The following is an 18,965-nucleotide window of genomic DNA, read 5'->3' as shown; positions in this document are numbered from 1 at the left end:
AATGCCAATTCAGAAGCATGATACAAATTAAGCAGCTTTGTGTTTAGGCTCATAGCCTTTGACTGAACAAAAATCAGGCAAGATGCAAAGCAGAAACAGTTCCATTTCAATTTGTAAGAAAGCTTGGTTTGTAAATACATAATGTGGAGCCAGAAATAAAATAAAAGGAATAACTGTTAACGTTTTATAATTTTGTCATACTATTGCAGTGTTACCAAACAAGTTTTCAAGATGGTTTAACTCTTTCAGACTCCTTTTTGTTCCTTTGGACTTTAAATGTTATGTTTGAAGAGAATGTACAAAGGTGTATCTTGTATATTGATTCTGAAGCTCAGTGAAATCAATGAAAGCCTTAATATATCGACTTCAAGAGGCTGGCACCAGGCAGTGGAAAAAGATTGAGATATATTTAGAAGAGCCTCAAAAGAATGTAAAGTATAACTAATAAGAGTACAAAAATGTCTTAAAAGATATGTCAATTCAGACATATTAAAGATTGTTTTGGATTAATCTTTGATTTTAGCTTTGGTGCCTGAACCTTTCTTCAGCTAATAAGGTCCTCTGGGATGAAGAGGTATTTTCTTCTGATGCTCGAAGAAGTATTTGTGTTTGATGTTTTTGTGATATTGTCAGGCTGAAAGAGATACCGTAGTTCCAGCAAGAATATACTGTGATGACATGATGTTAGAGAAAGAAATCCAAAAACCCCTTAATGAAGACATTGTACCTCATTTTTCTACTGAGAATTCTGACTATATGGAAGGCCGTAGCAGAGAGTCTAGTCCCATCATATCTTTCAAATCAGTCCCAGAAGATTTCCCAGCCAGAAAAAATGCCTAAATCAGGGTGTACATTCGCAGTTTAAGACAGAGAGGTTGACATTCCCTATTTTGTCCCTCAGATCAAAAGTCCTTCTGTTTTTCTTCAAATCCTTTTACTTCCCACTTGCAGTGTGCTTGTGGTAGTTTGTAAAGAATCATTGTAGCTTTGCAATATTTGCTGTCTGTGGGTACTAACAAATTGAAATAGGATGATACAACTGTGAAAAAGGGTCCGATTGCTCTCTGAAGTCTGTTCTTCATACTCAGTAGAAATTGTTTCTGAAATTAAAACCACGGTAGATAGATACAATATGAAGAAAACACGTTTGATAAAAATCAGTCTAGGTCATTTGCATGTTTCTCCATGCACTCACTGTGCAAACTTACTGCATTTTGTTAGTACTGTGCAATGTCTGCAGAAGTGTGCAATATCTACACAACTCCTTATTTCTCAAACAAAACAATAATAAGTGCATGAAAAGAGGAAGTAGAAGAATGTCTTTAAATAGTAAAATATCTACTTTTGCAACTATATTTTCATTTATTTGGTCAGCATCCTGTATGCTGTCTGCTTCCTCATCTTCGTTTTTGGCAGACAGCTTTACTTTATCCAGCTCATGATGCAGGTAATGAAATAGCTACAGTTTTGACAGCATTCTGAAATGAAACTTACTTCTTATCACCTAATGTTTCTTTTTTCCTTTGCATCAGAACACTAAGGTGAAAAGAAACTCTTTTTTAAAAAAAAATATTTGCTATTAAATACCTCCCAAAACTCATCCTTCTAACTCGTGTTTGAATGCTTCTTTTTAGATCAGGAGAACATTTTTAAAAAATGATGCCTTCTCCCAGTCAACAAGGAGAAAGCAGTTCTAAATCAGATTGAGTCTCCACATTATGGGGACCATCAAATCCTTCACTCTAGCAGTTGCCTCAGCAGACAAAATATATTAAGGCAGTTAGGATCATTTTAATTAGATTGAGGTCCCATATATGGCTGTCTAACTTTTTGAGGAACAGAGAAAGGGCAATAATACATCTGAGGGTCATCCGAATCTCTCTAATAGAGTGTGATACACAGACCAATTGTTAAATAGAGGAAAAATTGAGTTCAGGGGTTTACTTCTGTCAGCAGCCAAAGCAAGGAAGGGTTTTCTTATGTTTCTGGCTTGGATCAGTTCTGTAATTTTCTTGTAGTGCCTATCTCAGGCACTGCAACATACTGTAGGTGTGTGCCCAGATTGCATTAACAATCCCCTTTTATAACTGCACGCAGAGTTTATTCTGAAGTTATAAAGGTCACCCCAGTAATAGTACAACTGGTTGACATGACATATAACCATGACCTATTTTATAGTTCTCTTCAAAGATTTTTAATATTCATCAGTGAAAGCCTGGGAAGTAGGTATTTTATTTACTCAGAGAAAACTTATAAAGTAACTATATTAAAAATTTTATATATGTCCATGATTTTAATGTATTACCCTTTTGTTTCTCAAATATATTGTGTTCTGAATGCTGTTGACAGAGTAACAATATTTAATTACACCACAAGGCTTTATTTGTGGGTGAATCATTTAAAAAGAAAAAAAAAGTCACAAGGTATTTTCTGAGGTTTGGCTCTGAAACTGTATTTGACCTGGCTGTGCAAAGAAATCTTCTCTATTTAGCACGCTCAGGCAAACTCTGTCTCCTGAGAGATTAACATTGTAAGCAAGTTATGCAGGTGACTCAAATCCAGTTAATCTCACATAAAGAATGTTAATTGCATTGGCAATGGCATTCCCTCTGATCACTTTATTGCTGTATAATTAGCTATTGGACATATTCAAGGGGTTGTCTAAGTGATACAAATCCAGGAAACAACATGAAAGAGAACTTATTCTTTCCGGATTCACACTGTACAAAATGCAGAGATGAAGAAATGGAAATAGCATTTATTGTTATTTGTGTGTCCTTGATAACTGTGGTCCGTACTTCCATAGCTATCTATTTTCTTGCAAATATGTAACTGTTTTGGAAAATACACAATTTGAGAAGCTGATCTGAAACAAACATGTATATGCTCCTAGATTGTCTTGGTCTGGAATCAAGTAATTTACCTAATGATCTTTCAGCCATTTACTGTCTCATCAGCTGGGTTCTCCTCAAAATGTGATAGGAATTTATTTTATTATCTCCTGTAGAGAACCATTTACAGCCACAAATAGCAATTTCATAAACATGAATATGTTTATTTCTTAGTTGTTTACAGGCAGCTTTTGTAAGGAGGGTCTGAGATAATTTTTGCATGCAGACCAAGCAAACATACCAGCACATGCAGATTTATTAAAGTTCAAAGTGAATGGACCAGGGCTTCTAAATCACCTATAAGGATGCTGATCTGAATCTAAATCTCTTGGCTAAAGATCATCTCTTGAAAAATAAATTCCAAAATATAGAATGTGTTGTTTGTGAGCTCAGAGGAGGCATTGAGCTATGCTTTTAGGTGAGAAATTCTGGATAAGATACTGCTGCAAACGTAAAAAAAAGTTTAATTAAGATATTCCCTTTTAGATCCACGTATTTACAGACAGGCCAAGAACTTAGAATTTGATGCGAAATTGTTGCTACTATACCAGAGATGTAATTTTTTGCCTTCCCAAATAATTTTCACTAAGCTTAGCCAATTATGCACCTCTTGAAATAAATAAGTAAACTCATACTCCTGAGAGACCGAGTAGAGTATAGTTCTGAGCAGCGGTTTTCCTCCAGTGCAGTCTAGCATTGCTGTCAGTCTCCTGCAATGATGTCTGGTTACTTCAACCAATTTTTCTTGTATTAATACTCTGGATGGGCTGTATCTGGATGGCACAGAGAAAAGAAGCTCCAACTCAAGTGTAGTTCAAATATGTAATATAAAATTACATCAGTTTGCTAAAATGCACAAAGAATTTAGAGGCATGAATACATATATTTGGAAGGGAGACCAGACTTGCACATTTCCTGGGTTGAGGCTGTGAACGGCAATGTTCTGGGCTAGGAGGAGACAGGCTGAAGAAGCAGGCTGCAGCTGGGAAGAGCTGGCACAGCTTACTAGCTGGAGCAGAGGTGGCCATGAGGCATTCTCACAGGCTAGACAAGACACAAGGTCAGGGTAGGTGCAAGCCTAGCTGGGACTGGGAAGGATCAGGAGACTGCATGCTCAGGGAAGGAAAAATCTGGTGGGGCACACTCAGGGCAAGGAGCTGTAACAAAGAATATATACGGCTGGCTGATACACAGGCTTGAGACAGGGAATGAAGACTGGATTTCAAGGGGCAGAGGGAGACCAGAACTGCATTTACTTGCCCAAATGCTACTGCAACCTGCCAGCACAGTGTGTAGAAAAACAATGAAAAGTGAGAGAATAGCAATGGCTTGGGAGAAATGGGGAAAAGAAGTCTGTCCTTTAGACTTGTTATTATCTTTAGCACCTGGAAAAGTGCTGTTGATCCTTGAATGTGTCAATTCTTCTGCTGACAAAATACATTTTTCTCTGCCACTAGGTACCTCTGGTAGTATCATGTAATTCCTATGTGATATTGTGTCACTCTTATAAATATTTATTAACAGTTGGCTTTGTGTTCCTTATTTTCTGACTTAATATTCTGATTTGTGAGAGTGGTAAACATTTTATCAGCTGTAACTGAATTCAATGGAAACTGAGCTTCAAGCATACAAAATTCATGCTGAATTCTCATGAAAAAATACGTTGGCAGTTTTGTGTCTCAAGTTGGGCATGAAGATTTAGCAGGTTTTTTTTTTTTTTTTTTTTTTTTTACCTTGCTTTCTTAGATCTCCATCACACCTCAGAGAGGGGCTATGAAAGTAGGTGAATTGTTTATGAAGCATTAAGATAGGTGTAATGGAGATTGTGAGGAAATTAATAATTCTCTCTTTGAAGTGAGATTTGAGAAGTATGACAGGAGGCCACCCACTAAACAGTACAACTAAAGCAAAATATTAAACACCTGCTCATTAAATGAATACCAACAATCTGGAGATGTTTGGGGAAGAAATAGTTTGTGATCATGTAATTGCAACCAGTCCCATAAGGCATAAACAGAAAGGGAATGATGAAAGGGCATGCAGACAGACTTAATTCTGACACTTCTGGCACTTAGGTGATGCACACTCGATTTTGCAATCTTATTAATGTTCTTTTAATGTTTTTTTCTTTTTTTTTTTTGGTTGTTGTTTGTTTGTTTGTTTGTTTAAATTTTCATATATTAAATATGGATACCAAGCCTATAAACTCATCTCTGTTGTTATCAAGACAAACTGCCTGAGTCAGAATCTCGTATTGCTTACATTTGTGTGAATTTTGAATAATTTTCTAAGTGACATCATAGCCTTCAAGTTGCTGAGAATGAAATGTGAAATGTAGTGTGTAACCGGTTTTAAATGCCTGTGTAATAAATCGCTGTCTTGAGTGGAAATAGTGCTTCATATAAACCCAGTCTTATAATGGTTTGTCTCTGGTATAAATAATTTATGACAGTGAAAGTGCAGTATGGCTGGAAGAGGACAGAACCAAATTTATGCAATCCAAAGGCAACTTGGAAACTAACCCTGGTGACATCCTTTCAAATGAAATTACCGGTACTCTGAGTTTGTACCAGTGTAACTGAGATCAGATTGTGGCTCTGCATCTGGATTTCAAGCAGGCCTGTGCTACATTATGATGATTAATTATATTTGTAGCTGTGCAGGCTAACATAACAAGGGTAAACAGAACTGATTATTCAAACCTTAATTTAGTTTTCTGTGGTGAAGTTAGTGATGGGGATCAGGGAAGATTTGACCTCGATACAATAGCCCTCGATCAGCTGAGCCGCATAACACAGAGTTTACGTTTTCCTCCGAAGCATCCAGGTATTGATTATTGCCGAAGGCGGGCTGTCTCCGCTGGCAGCTCGTATATTGCTAGAGCAGACAGCAGCTCTTAAATCACACTCCATGCGTGCAGCAGTGCACAGCCAAAACATTCACGCGGAAGGGCACGGTCTTGAAGACGTCCCCGGTGGTGTGACAGGCAGGCAGTTGGGGCTAGTGCGTGCTTCATGCTGGTGGCACTTGGCTTTTACGTGAGGGCCAGACGTGACAGTCGCCGCATCTCCAGCCTGGCTGTCGTTGTCCTGGCTGCTGATGCACATCATCAGTTCCACTTGTCTGAATTCGCGGAGCTCAGCCCTCCTTTCCGCCTTCCGTGAGTCGGTAAACAAAAAGATGCTGAGAAGTCAAAAGTTTTCATGTCAGCCCTGTGACTCACTGAGGAATTCTGATGTCTCTTTTCTAGAGCGGCCCACGTTTCTCAGGCGGCCGATTAACCAAGTGGTGCTGGAGGAGGAGGCCGTGGATTTCCGGTGCCAGGTGCAGGGGGACCCACAGCCGACCGTCCGCTGGAAGAAAGATGACGCAGACCCGCCGAGAGGAAGGTGAGAGTAGCGTTCGTGTTCCCAGTGCTTTCAAATTGCCGCTGTCGAATGACCCTGGAACCACTCCCAGCTAGATTTATTTCCCGTGTTTCTGGTCTTTGGCAATACAAACTGTGTTCCAGAGCCAGCTGAGTAGGGAAATCCACTCAGCTGGGCTGTCCAGCTTGTGGATTCCTGTGAGAGGAAGAAAATTGATGTGTAGATGTCAACAGATTCAATTCACTGCATTGCTGGAGAAAAATAAGGATGTTTTAGGGACTGTACCAGTGATAATAGCCTTCATAGCAATGTGTTGACACCAAAAGAGAGAAAGTTTGGCTGGAGAGCCCAGAGCTTCTCTGTCACATTTATGGGGTGGGTTAGAGGCAGGGCTTTGTTGGCTCCTTTGCTGATGTCAGTTGGGTCTCAGAAAGAAATCTTCCTCTGGAAAAAGCAAAAGAAACAAACTATCAGAAACAGAAAATAAAGATGAAATCTGGAACAGGGCATTTGTGTTCAAGAAAGATTCATTTAATCTGGAACAAATTCCAGAGTGATCAGGGTAAGAGAGTCTGTCTTACAAAACAACATTGAATTACCTTGGCTCCTTTCAGCTAGCAGAACAGAGTTTGGTCCTTGCTTTCCAGAACTCTTCCTATGTTTGATGCTGAACCATTTTTAGATTAAAATATCTTAAAACAGAAATAGGTTTGGGAACAGGAATGAGAATCCAAGTCTCCATAGCCTGTCTTCTCTTTTGACCCTGTGACTCCTAATTCATTGTTTGCACAGTGTTTTTAAATTAAAGAGAAGATGTGAAGAGTGCTGCTTTTTTCCCACTGTGCTTGATTGTTGTTTTCCATCAGTGTTGTTTCCTTGGATGTGGCAGATATAATTTGAAGAAAAGGAGAACATCTAGATATTTTCTTCTTCAAACAAGTGCTTTAAACACTGCATTTATCCTGTGTAGGCTAGTTGCCAATATTATTTCTGCTTCTCCAATCATGACCACAAAAAAAAAAAAAAAAAAAGAGCAACTGCAATGTTGTTTGTGTGACTAGCTTGATCCTGTCAGAGTATATTAAGTGTGCCGTGAACACACTACTAGATTGGGCCTAAGTAAAACAAGTTAGACATTGTGGCCTTCTTTCTTAATCACAGCCTGTCTTACGTTTTCACCCCAAGATGGTAAAATGTGGTAAGACTGTTGTCTGGCAGTCTTCATCCAGTTGCTAAATATGGCATTTAGTGTCACATACAAATTCATGAGAAATGATGGCAAAATTCCTTGGAATCACGCAGTGTGCAGTCATCATTATGTCTAAGGTTAACGTCACTTGTTTCTCAACATCTAAATCTTTAATAAAATAAAAAAAAAATCAAATTGGAGAATACCTGTTTTAGATTCCACATCCTCAACTCTATAAGATGTCTTAAGTGAATATGCAATTATTTAATTGAATATATTAGTGTATGTATTAATGTAATGATAATGTATATTCTAGAAAAAGACAAAAACATTTCTGTTTTAACAGAAGAGATACATATAAATGTACATACATTTTAAAATAATCTCTCCTTGCGACTTAAATTAAATTTGACATAGTTTTTTTACCTAATTATTTAGGTAGATATGTACGTATGTAATGTGTAGAATATTATTTTGAAGAGCAGTCTTTTGGATGGCAAGATGAATTTTTCCTTGCTATTTAACCATGCATTGCAAAGTATCCCATAGTAAATGCATTTTGCTGCTGTGATTTAGTCCGACTATTGTGCTGCTTCTGTTGTTTAAATCATGTCTTCTAGGTCTCATAGGCAGAACTGATGAATTGACAGTGCCTTTGATAAGGTTGCACATTGCATTAGTTTTTTTTTGGGTGTGGTTTTTTTTTTTTTAATGGCTTTATATTCCTTTTTTATCTATTTTATTGTGGAAAAACTTAAGTACTGTGTATATTGAGGTAGCTTCTCTTCATTCATGATGAATGAATGATTTCTAGGAAAGAAGAAATGTAACAGGAAATGGGAGAGTTTACTATGCTTTTAACTAAGCGAAGGGCAGGTTCATCAGATACACTCTGATGATACTCAACTTCAGGCTCAGAAACTATTCACAGTGTTCAGCAGTGTTTTTACACTGCATTTACACATTTAATTTACCGTGGTTTGGCATCTTAAGATAGAAAGGGAGGGTATGTCTTCAGTTACGTTGGCTTCTCAGAACATGACAGTGAGGAACGGGCAAATTTGAGGGGTCCCATGCTGAAGACCACCTCGGGTGGTAGAGGACTGCCACTGCTGCTGTCCCAGTGGCAGTGCTGCTTTAAAAGCAAATACCTTCAGTGATTGGGAGTGTATGTTTTATTTTTCAAAATATATCATATTGCATAAGAGTATATGTAAGCAGAATCCTAAGTATCCAAAGAGTGGAAATTTCCAAACCATGTTGTTTAATGAAGGAGGGTAAACTTGGGATATGTGAAAGAAAAGGTATAGTTTTTCTTGATTTTTTTTTTTTAATGCAAGCAAAGAACTTTACCTGGGTGTAGTTTGAATGAATGGAAGAGAAAAATAAAAATGTGACCATTTTATAAACTGAGAAGAGTATTCCTAAGTTTTTCCTTCTTGAAGAAATACAAGATTTTCTTTTTTTGAGGTTAAAATAGCAAGTGGCTTTCATCTCCAGAACTCCTGTATTTTAAGCATTTTAACATCTACAGTGGATTATGAAATCCTTAAGGAATACCCTTTGTTATTCTTTCTGCGTAAATAAATCCCTTTTTCTGAGCAGATCTGTACAGCTATTTGTCTTATAGCTTTCAGTGCCAATTTCCTGTTTCCACAGCTAATGATGTTCTTTGCACATCTGTCTGTATTTTGTTGTTGTTGTTTTCCAATCATTTCCTTTAGGCCACATCCCTAGTTTACAAAGTGATTATAGTAGGTACCTGTTTCAACAAGTATTGCAAATTATTGAATTTTTCTGTTGTTAGTTCAACTTTCAAAAATGTCTAGGCCAGTGATAGTGAAGTGGGATAAACTAAATTATCAATTTTTGCATGCATTTTGTTTCTGTAATTTGCTTCTGATGAATGCCAGTATGACTGATACTAGACTAGAGTCTTTCAGAAATCCTTCTCTGTTTTTCCATCTTACTTTCTTTTAGCCTTTTTACATGTGAAAGCAAAGAGAAAAGTAATCACAGTAATTTCTGGTGACAAATATAAACAGTATTGCTCCACCAATTGGTGTGTTGAGTAATAATTGGAAAATAATTTCAGGCTATTATAGTTTTAATTATAAAAGTCCCTGATGAACTGTAAACATTTCCAGTTGCAGTTAGAATGGAGATGGGGGGGGGGGAGGAAGACTTCTAAAAAAATAAGTGTTTGAAAATATGAAAATAATAAAAAGTCTTAATGTGGCTATTTTGTTTAATTGTCCTTATAATTACCCAGAAATTTAGGAACAATCAAACAATCATGCTTTAAAAGTGAGAACAGATGGGCAGAAGTTTATTTTGCATGTAAAAGTCTTCAGTCCACATTTTTGCTGTTTTGAATTAATGATCTAAAACAACTACAACAGTCTATATTTTGAATTTAAGAACTTAGGTTGCTCTTATAGTGCACATTGTCAAAATGCCCATGAAAAAAGGTCTCGCTAACATTCAAAGGATGTAACTTTTCCAAATTCCTGTAGACCTGACCTTGACATTTCAAAGACTTCTGTACAAATCATGGAGCTTTTTTTTATATCTTTGGGCAGGAATTAAGAAAGCAATAGGAGCACTGTTTCCACCAGGTGGAAACTGTTGTGAATTATGCATAAGTGCTTTCATAGCTTTTATATATATATATGTGTGTGTGTGTGTGTGTGTGTGTGTGTGTGTTAAATAATGAATTAATGTGATTCTTCAGATTTGAAAATTCTTTTTAGGCCCTAAACCAATCCCAGCAAATGAAAAGCATGCTATAGAAAATGCTGATACTGCACCAACAGGCAAAACCAAAGTACATTGTGAAATCTGGGCTATGTAAAGCTTTTTTCTAGAAGCTGTCCATTTTGAATCAGTGATCCAAGACCAAAACGCATTGTGAATCAAGGACAGAGACACATGGTGTATATTTTATTTTAATTACTCAAAAAATTCAACATCACACCACAGCTTCCACAGTACACAAAAGCTAGGGGAATAGTTAATCATGTATGACTCATGTCAAACTACTGGAGGTGAACAGGATATTGTGGGGTCACCAGTCTTATGCCTTTGGCTGAAATACTAGGTTCGCTACTTCATGAATAGAGTTTCTTTTCATTATAAGTGACACAAGGAAATGGCAAAAAAAATGTACTAAAGCAACTCAGGCAATTGTGGCTATGCAGAAAAATCAGGAAATACTTAGAATTAAAGAAAAATCATTTTTACACATTGAAGTCTTTTTCCAACCACATGTTCAGGTAGCTTTCCTTTGATGTCTGCTTGACAGAAATAGAAATTATACTTTCCTGCTACGAGTCTGATGGTCTCCTGTGTTGTGAGGAACTCAATATGGCCTCAATCAACTCTTGATCCATCTGTTTTTTAGTCCTGGTAACAGGAAGAAACTGATATTATTTGAGAGGCTCCAATGTGAGAGTGGCATATCTATGACTAGCAATTTAATAAAATTTGAATAAGGTTTGTACAGTGTTTCATGCCTTTAAATTTTCTAGCAGAGCCGAAGAGAGCAGCTGCATAGTCTGTAATTACATAGCAAGTAATAAGGATATTTTATTTTTTCTTTCCTTTTTTTTTTTTTTTTTTCTGAAGAAGAAGAAGTTGGGAGATTTTCATTTACAAGTTAAAATTTGTGATGCACGATAATAACTGTTTAAACCTTTTGCACAGAAGAAGCTAGCAGTGCCAGCTCTTTGGGAGAGTGAGGTTAGCTCAGCAAATGTATTTTTCAGTTGCCTTAAAAATGACTGAGCAATCACTTGGGTCTTTTTATGCATTCCAGCCCAGAACAGCTGGCTTAGCTCAGTAAATACATCTTTAATGAAATTACAACCTGCTATTGTAAGTTGCATTTACAGGCATTGTCTGATTAGATGAAAATTATATTAGAAATGAAAAGTGGCAACTGCACCAGCAGGAAGAGGTATTTGTTTTATGTGCCGCCCACACAACGGGAGAGTGTAGGCAGAAAAATCAAGAGTGATACTTCAGAAGGAAAACCGTGTGTAGTTTACACAGAGTGTATTGCTAAGTGTTACAAGATTGCAGGTTATTAAATGAGACAGAGCAGTGATACACGGTAGTGAAAATCATAAACAGCACAGTAAGCTTCCTTACTCACTAAAAATTAAGAATGTTCCTTAGAATAATTTGGGAAAATGCACTTTTCTGGTTTTGAAAATTATACATATATTTAAGTGCAGAAAAGGATTGTCATTATTTGCTGAAAACTTTAATTGCCGTGACAGGCCCTAACGTTTAACCTTAACTACAGTTGTGTATTTAGACTTAACTTATATGTGTTAGCTCCATCAAAAGTCTTTGTAGGTAAGTTAGTCTTGCTGTGTTTTTAAAACCAGCCTCTTGTGCCTGAGGAATACTTGCACACACATAGGCTGCTCAGAAATTCTGTCTGTCGCTTCTGATAGGCATGCGTTTTCACAAAGTGCTGTCATTTCTGTGCTTTCCTCCATGAATTCCTGTGGGCTTGAACCTAAGGGTGAGAGATGAAATTTTAAAAATGTCATAGTCTTCCCAGGTACAAATCTCTAAAACAAATGTAAATGCTATTTACAGCAAAACTTACCCCTATCAATTCAAAAAAGTTAGATTTTTAAGGGAAGATCCAGAAAGGGCATGATTGCTAGAGGTGTTCTGCATTTGTGTTTCTGCATGATCTCAAGATAAGGTAAGCCAGAGAAATGGTAATTTTTAAGAAATGATGGAACTATGGGTTCTGTGTGTAAACGCAGTTCTACATAATTCTATTTATATTCTGTGGATGGGATAGTGAGGTATTTAACTACAGCCTCCTCTAGACACAACCAAGGGGAGAATGACCTTTCAATGAAATATGAGTTAATAACACCACAGCACTGTGTGCTTTGGTTGAGTTAATCTCCATGCAGAATGTAACAAAATTCAGTCTAATGTGTATTGAAAATTAATTAAAGAGTGTGTTTTAGTACCGTAATGGATATAATCTTTGGTTACATCAGCAAATTTCTGTTGCAGTTAATAACAATTAACAGCTTTAAATAAAGGGTCAGGAAAAAAAAGGATGTTTTTCATATTAGCTATGTTATGTGTACTATTCATTACCTCTGGATAGATCCAGTATGATTTGCATGTCCATCTTTTGTTTCCGAAGCTAGGCATCAAGGAGAGATTAACTCCCTTCATGAGGAGTATAGGGGAGAAGATTGGCTGTTCTTAATAGCTTGTTGAAAGGAGACAGTGAAAGAAAGAGGTTTAATACGTTATTTGTATTCTTACATACATCTGAAGGGAGTAGAGGTGGTTCACAGAGGATGTTGTTATCTTGGGCTTAATACAGCACATGGCAAGCTGTAATACAACTTGTAGAGAATCCACATAGCCTACTGGAACAGGCAGATTTCAGCAGCATGCAATGAAAGTGTGGTTTTAGTTGTTATGTTGAACCATTTGTGGAAACTTCTGTAAAGCCAGAGGTATGATTTAGAGAGAGAGAGATGATGAGCAGTAAAAGGGAAGCAGGGGTTGGTTTAGTTTTCTGTATGTAGGTAGCATCAAGTGGATGTACCCTACTGTTGGTTCTTTTGGTTTGATAACCAATCCTGTTCTCTGATAGGTATTTTACCCATCAGTGACTCCTTCCCAATCTGCAAGTGGAAAAATATTCCTTATAGTTTTTGGAGGAATACATGGCCAAGTGAAAGTGTAAATCAGAGTGTTTTTTGACTATTAAATTATTAAAGTTATAATAATAATAATTATTAAAGTCCCTCAAGGCATGGTATTGAATAACAGCCTGTAGATGAATCATCCCATCCCCAGAAGTCTGTCATCTAACCCAGTAGCTATCCACTGTTCAATTTGCATGAAATATTAAATGCTGTGAGCAGAAGTGTTTGATGTGTTTCTGTGCTGGACTGAACAGCAGAGAAATGGTTAATAGCACTGACATTTAAATTGGCTTCATGTTAAGTGTCAGGTCTCACCACAGAGCTGAAGAAGAGCTATTGTTTCAGGCAGTCTGTTTGCAGATGCATGAAAACAGTCTCCAGTTGCTTACATAAGGGTCAAGGTTGGGAAAATAGCTTTACAACTCCATGGACAACAGCCTTAAAGGAACGTGTCAACTACCAGTCCTGCCTATGTGTTTTCTCTTTATGCTGTATGAACCATTGGTGATGTGCAAAGTGATCACTGGCAGTGCATTTAAAATAGGATTGCCACAAGAGGATTGTTTAGTTTTTATTCTCTGTTCTGTAATGTCCTTAAATTGTTACGTCTGAAAATTAATGGAGTCACTAGCAGAGTTCTGAAGGGAAATATAATACCAGCAATAGTAGCCTCTGACATGGATTTCTCAGAATTTTCCAGTCATGAAAGATTGCGGGAAATAAACGCTCTTGCAGAAAGAGACCCAAGAAAACTTGGTGTAGAATTTCACTCAAATAATCAGTTTATTGACTATTAAAATTACAGAATGAAAAAGTAAAGATAGTTAGCCGTGCAGTTTTTCTGTGAAACATTCAGGAAAGGCAAGCTGGTAGTTATGCTCAAGTGAGAATAAGATTCAAGAGCTGTGACCATAGCATTGTTGATGCCATTGGAATGGTTGGTTCAGAGAGATTTCTTCTGCTTTATGTACATTTTATCCCTGAATGGGGTACAAAAGTCATCATCTCAGTTAAAAAACAAACAAACAAACACACAAAAAAACAACAAACTGGCAGTGAAAACAATGAAAGATTAAAGTTTTATCTTTAAGAACAATTGCTGTTGTTAATTCCTACATTAGCAAAAACATGCTTTTTAAGAATATGTTTTCTGGCTCAACTGTAATGTAGAAGGCACTTTCATTAAAGCATTAACATGACTTCATCTTTAATTACCACTTCATGGTTGGTTACTAATTCAAAATACAGATTAAAAATATTTCAGTTAGTTCTCTGACAAGTTTACCATAATCATTCATCATGCTTAAGGCAACTAATAACAGGCCAACACAAACTGGTTGTTTCAAACTACTTGTAATCTGTGTACTCATATTAAAAAGTAAAAATAACAAAATCAGATAACCATATTTAGTGAGAGCAAAATGTCAGTTTAGCTCAGATCTTCTTATAGTGTCCCAGTCCTTACAGTATCCTTTCCTTTTTTTTTTCTTTTTTTTTAATAATAGAAATAGACAAAAGGATACTTGCAATGACTGGAACACAGTCCTTATCTTAAGGAAAAACAAAATACTGTTTTTCCATAAAACTAATTTCCTTAAAATGCACTCATATATGTGTGTTTGTAAGAGCAGTGCTGCATAGTCTAATGCTTCCAGAAAAGTTGGAAAACATGATTTTCTTGGACATGGGAATGGTTTCACAATGTTGGCACAGTTACTGCAACCGTTGCGTACATCTTTTATGAGATTTAGGCCATTTTGTCGAGTATCTTCGCTTAAGGCATATTGCAGTGTGGTTCTCTGTTCTGTATTATTGCAATTGAGAGTGTCAACCATAAAAAATTATAAAGAAGCTGTTGGTAACAACCCGTAAAAGATTTTGGACTAAAGCAGAACCTGCTGTCAGTATATTTTAAGAATAAATAGTGTATAACCTGTATAACTTAGCTCTTTTTCTGGCTTGTTGACATAAAGCCAGTAAACCATTTTCCATAACTGCTTGTATACACACCTCACACTAAGAAATTCCAGGTGACGTTGCATTGCATTGTACCTTTCTCTGGTATGAATGGAATAGGCAAGGAATAAATGGGGATTTGCACATGTGCCCGTGAGTGACAGCTGCCTTGTCCCTCACTCTGGGGATAGCTCCCTGGTAGGACAGTTTATTGTAGCCTTCAGCTGCATCTTAGAGCCACCCAGCAAGAAGCAGCCTTGATTGCAAGCGTACAAGAGAACAATTTGAGACACCAGTACACACAAATCTATGCATTCTTGCACTCTCTATCACTAATTAGGGTTTTCTAGGGAATGAAAAGGAGAGGCACACTTATCTTTCCCTGTGTCACTCACATAGGCTTGTGCATGGGCTGTAAGTGAAAAAGAAACAGTTTGTGTAAGGGAGCTGGTAGTAGGGGTGGATACATCCCTGGTGGGAGTGGCAGATCTCCTTTCTGCTCCTGGACCACACAAGGCCGAAGCAGGTAAGGGACTCACGCTTCCACGCTTCCATCTTCACTGCAGTTTCCCTCTGGCTCCTTCCAACTGGCACGGGCAGTCCAGGAGCCAGTGGAAAGCTGTGGCACTATGCTGGGAAGTGAAGTGCTAGCACCACAAAAGAGAAGTGGAGACAGAAGCTTAAGCCTCCCTAACTACCTCCTGTTTACTCTGTTTTTTGGCTGGTAGCATCTCTCTATTTGGGCTCCCTAATCATTGATGTTGTGAGTAATCTTCAAGCTTTGTGTGTGTGTGTTGCAAAATTGCCTGGCAAACAGGCAAAAGAAAACAGAGGAAAGTAATTTTTGTGCCCTTTCTATAAGAAATAAACAATAAATGGAAAGCCTACAAAACCTACATACAACGTTTATATATACATACAATATATATATATGTATATTTACATTAGAGTAATATTGAAAAGAAAATAGGTGCCTGGTATGAATTGATGTAATTTTTTGATGCCAACAGCATGAGTTTACAGCAATTAAGATGTGACTTTTGCAATTTCCCTTTAGCAGGAAGGACATCTTTTTGAGTTGGTTTTGTTGAATTTAGTGAACATGTAATGCATTGTTACAACTTTAAAATGCACAGGTGAAGCATCTGCATCCTCACTAGTTATACCTACTTGTATATCAAGGAATGTAACGACTCCAGATGCAGACGCAGCTGCTCTACCTGTGCATACGAAAGACAAAGAAACATATTTTTATGCATAGCTGCATGCACATTTTTGAAAATCTGGATATCTAAGGGTTATTCTATGAAGTAGCAGAATGTATATCAAATGCAGCAAACATACCACTAAATCTATCCAATTTCAGTAAACTTTCTTATTCTCTCTGTTTCTCTCTCTCATTTTTTTTTTTTATTTAATAACCATGGAAGATTGGTGGGTGAATACGGAGAGATACACTTTTGAATATGAGGGGGTGGAAGAAAAAAAAAAAAAAGGAAAAGAAAAAAAAATCAAGAACTGCTAACTGCAACAAAAACAATATAATTCAAGATTATTCTTAGATACTTAAGCCAATGCATGAATCTAACCTTAGTACATTAATTTGTGATACATAAAAATAGTTAATGTGTTTTGTTTTATTTGTTATTTGGTTGAGCAGATGGTAATGGTTTTGACACAATTCAGGATATTTTATTTTTCTTTTCTTTTCTTGAAAAAGACAAGGCCCTTTTTCCCACTTTGTCACAGCTGGTTACCAATCAATCTCAATTCACGGTACAGTGATGATAGCACATGTTGTTCAGGGGCCAAATCTGATTGGGTTGCATTTTCAGCAGTGTTTCATATAAAAAAAAAAAAAAAAAAAGAAAAAAAAAAGTGTCTGTATGGCAGTGACTGTCAGCACACTATTGTACAACTGTCATTAATCAAACTAGCAACAATGAGTGCATTCATATGTGCCAGAGACTGCCAGATTTCACTCAAAATCACCCAATTTCTATTAGAATTTCCTCACCAGCAATGTTTCCTCATCTGCTTGTTGTTTCTGTTTGACTCTTCCTTCGCAGTCCCCTGCCTCCCTTCTTTCTTGGGTAATTAAAGACAGACCTACTGGAGCTAGGACATGTACAACACAAGTTATGTAACACGATGCCCAAAAGTGGCTGGGTTTTATCCCCACACAAGCTGACTAGCTGTTTAAAAGACCTCTTCTAGTTTAGTCAGATGGCTGAAGTTTAAGCTAAACTGAAAGGTTAAGCACCTCCAAATGTTTAACAAAGGGAAGTATTCAGAACCAATTAGATGGCCATAAACATATGAAGCCCATGTCTGACACCCTACATTTTGTGTTGAAATTTGGCATTACTTGGCTAGGAGTCAGCAATATTTGGGTAATACGTTGGAAGGTGTTTCTTGATGCTGCACGTATTTTGAAGGCAATGCCTTCTTAGCACACCAGCAAAGTTAAGGACCTGCATAACCAGTACAGCCTGGTTTTCTGCCACTCCATCATCAACCTCTGTCTGTGACTGGTATTGGCAGTCAGAGAGGCCCTGAGCCTGGTTCCCAAGTGTCAGCTTGGAAGTGATCCAGGTGAGAGTGATCTTCTCCAGAAACCCAGGAGGAAACTTGTTGCAGGCATATGAAGCTCTTGGATCAAGAGGTCACCAGGCACTATTCAAGACTTCACAGGCCGTTGCTTGAGAAACTGAAAGGATACAAGCACATTCAGCCTTCACGACTTGCTTCACAGTCCCTTTCTCACACAAGTTCCTTGTGCTGCTGTGGATCAGCTAAAGCTGAAAACCAGTTTTCTTCCTTTCTCCTTCCTGCCTGTCAAAGCTCTTCACTGAACCGTGGTGACTTCTGGGGACAGAGTGGGTGGAACAGATGACTGCGGGGAAACATATCAATACTTCAGGACAGCAGATGGTTATAACATCCCATGGGTCCGTCTATATATGAATCCAATTGCTAGACGGCATGTTCTGCCAGGGTGGTCCAAAAACCCAGCATGTCCTTGTTGGAGAAACAGACAGGGAGAGCTGGGCCACTCCTTGAAGTGATTGGTAACTGGGCCATGACAGTGACATGTTTACTCCCTCCATTTCTTGACCCAAGTGGGAGATTATGACTGTGCTCTCGCTCTGCGTCCTGGCATGCCATGCAGCTGGCTCTTTCCCCCAGCAGCCTTTGCACAATTTGCATGATTGGCAGGTGCAAGCATAAAGACTGCTGAAGCCTCCAAGGCAGCTGGCTGGCATGCCGGCACCAGCACGCCAGTGAGATGAAGAGCGAGTCAGCTGCAGCCCACAGCAGACTGTAGGGCCCTGTCCCAGGCTGCCTGCATCCCATTTCGAGCAGCCAGCCAGTCAGATTCAGCCCTGCTGCCTGTCTGGTTTTATCTCAGCAGCGGTAAGTCAACCACAGGGATGGTATTAATCTTTAAAAAAAAAAAAAAAAAAAGTCAGTGTAACAAAATAAGTGGCTAATTTTTCCCCAGCTTTATAATCGTGATTCCTGTATCCAACCCATATTTACATTACAGCTTATCTTAGTTTTATCATCTTACAGGAGCCGAATACAACTTCATGTTTTCGGTCCCCTAGTGCTGGCCTTGTGTCAAGAAAATGAGTGTTTTCTTTTGTCTGTAACTCTGCGGTCGCCAAAGACAAATAACTGCTCCATTGTTTTGGGATACTGTTGTCATATTCTTGAGATTTTTAAGGGAGACCATTTGCCTTTTCTCTATTATGGAAAAATTGATTCTCTTTGCCATTGACTAGTGCGGCACAGCATGCAAAACTACCTAATCTGTGAACAGTTGAGAAGAAATGTGCCTCAGCTGCATATGGTT

The 18,965-nt window shown here is 37.8% G+C and overlaps 1 protein-coding gene across 14 annotated transcripts in view; it reads left to right on the top strand.

Moving 5' to 3' along the window:
* ROBO2 (roundabout guidance receptor 2) overlaps positions 1 to 18,965 on the top strand; it is a 467,458-nt gene that overhangs the window by 318,119 nt on the left and 130,374 nt on the right. For all 14 annotated transcript variants that reach the window (XM_072025826.1, XM_072025824.1, XM_072025792.1 and 11 more), the window contains exon 5: positions 6,142 to 6,280. In XM_072025826.1, the coding sequence (XP_071881927.1) occupies positions 6,142 to 6,280 (139 nt within the window). The remainder of the gene's footprint in view (positions 1 to 6,141; positions 6,281 to 18,965) is intronic.

This window comes from Anas platyrhynchos, chromosome 1 (assembly GCF_047663525.1).
Source record: "Anas platyrhynchos isolate ZD024472 breed Pekin duck chromosome 1, IASCAAS_PekinDuck_T2T, whole genome shotgun sequence".
In the NCBI taxonomy this organism is placed as follows: Eukaryota; Metazoa; Chordata; class Aves; order Anseriformes; family Anatidae; genus Anas; species Anas platyrhynchos.
The sequence above is the reverse complement of the archived record's forward strand: the minus strand, read 5'-3'. Positions and strand labels throughout refer to the sequence as shown.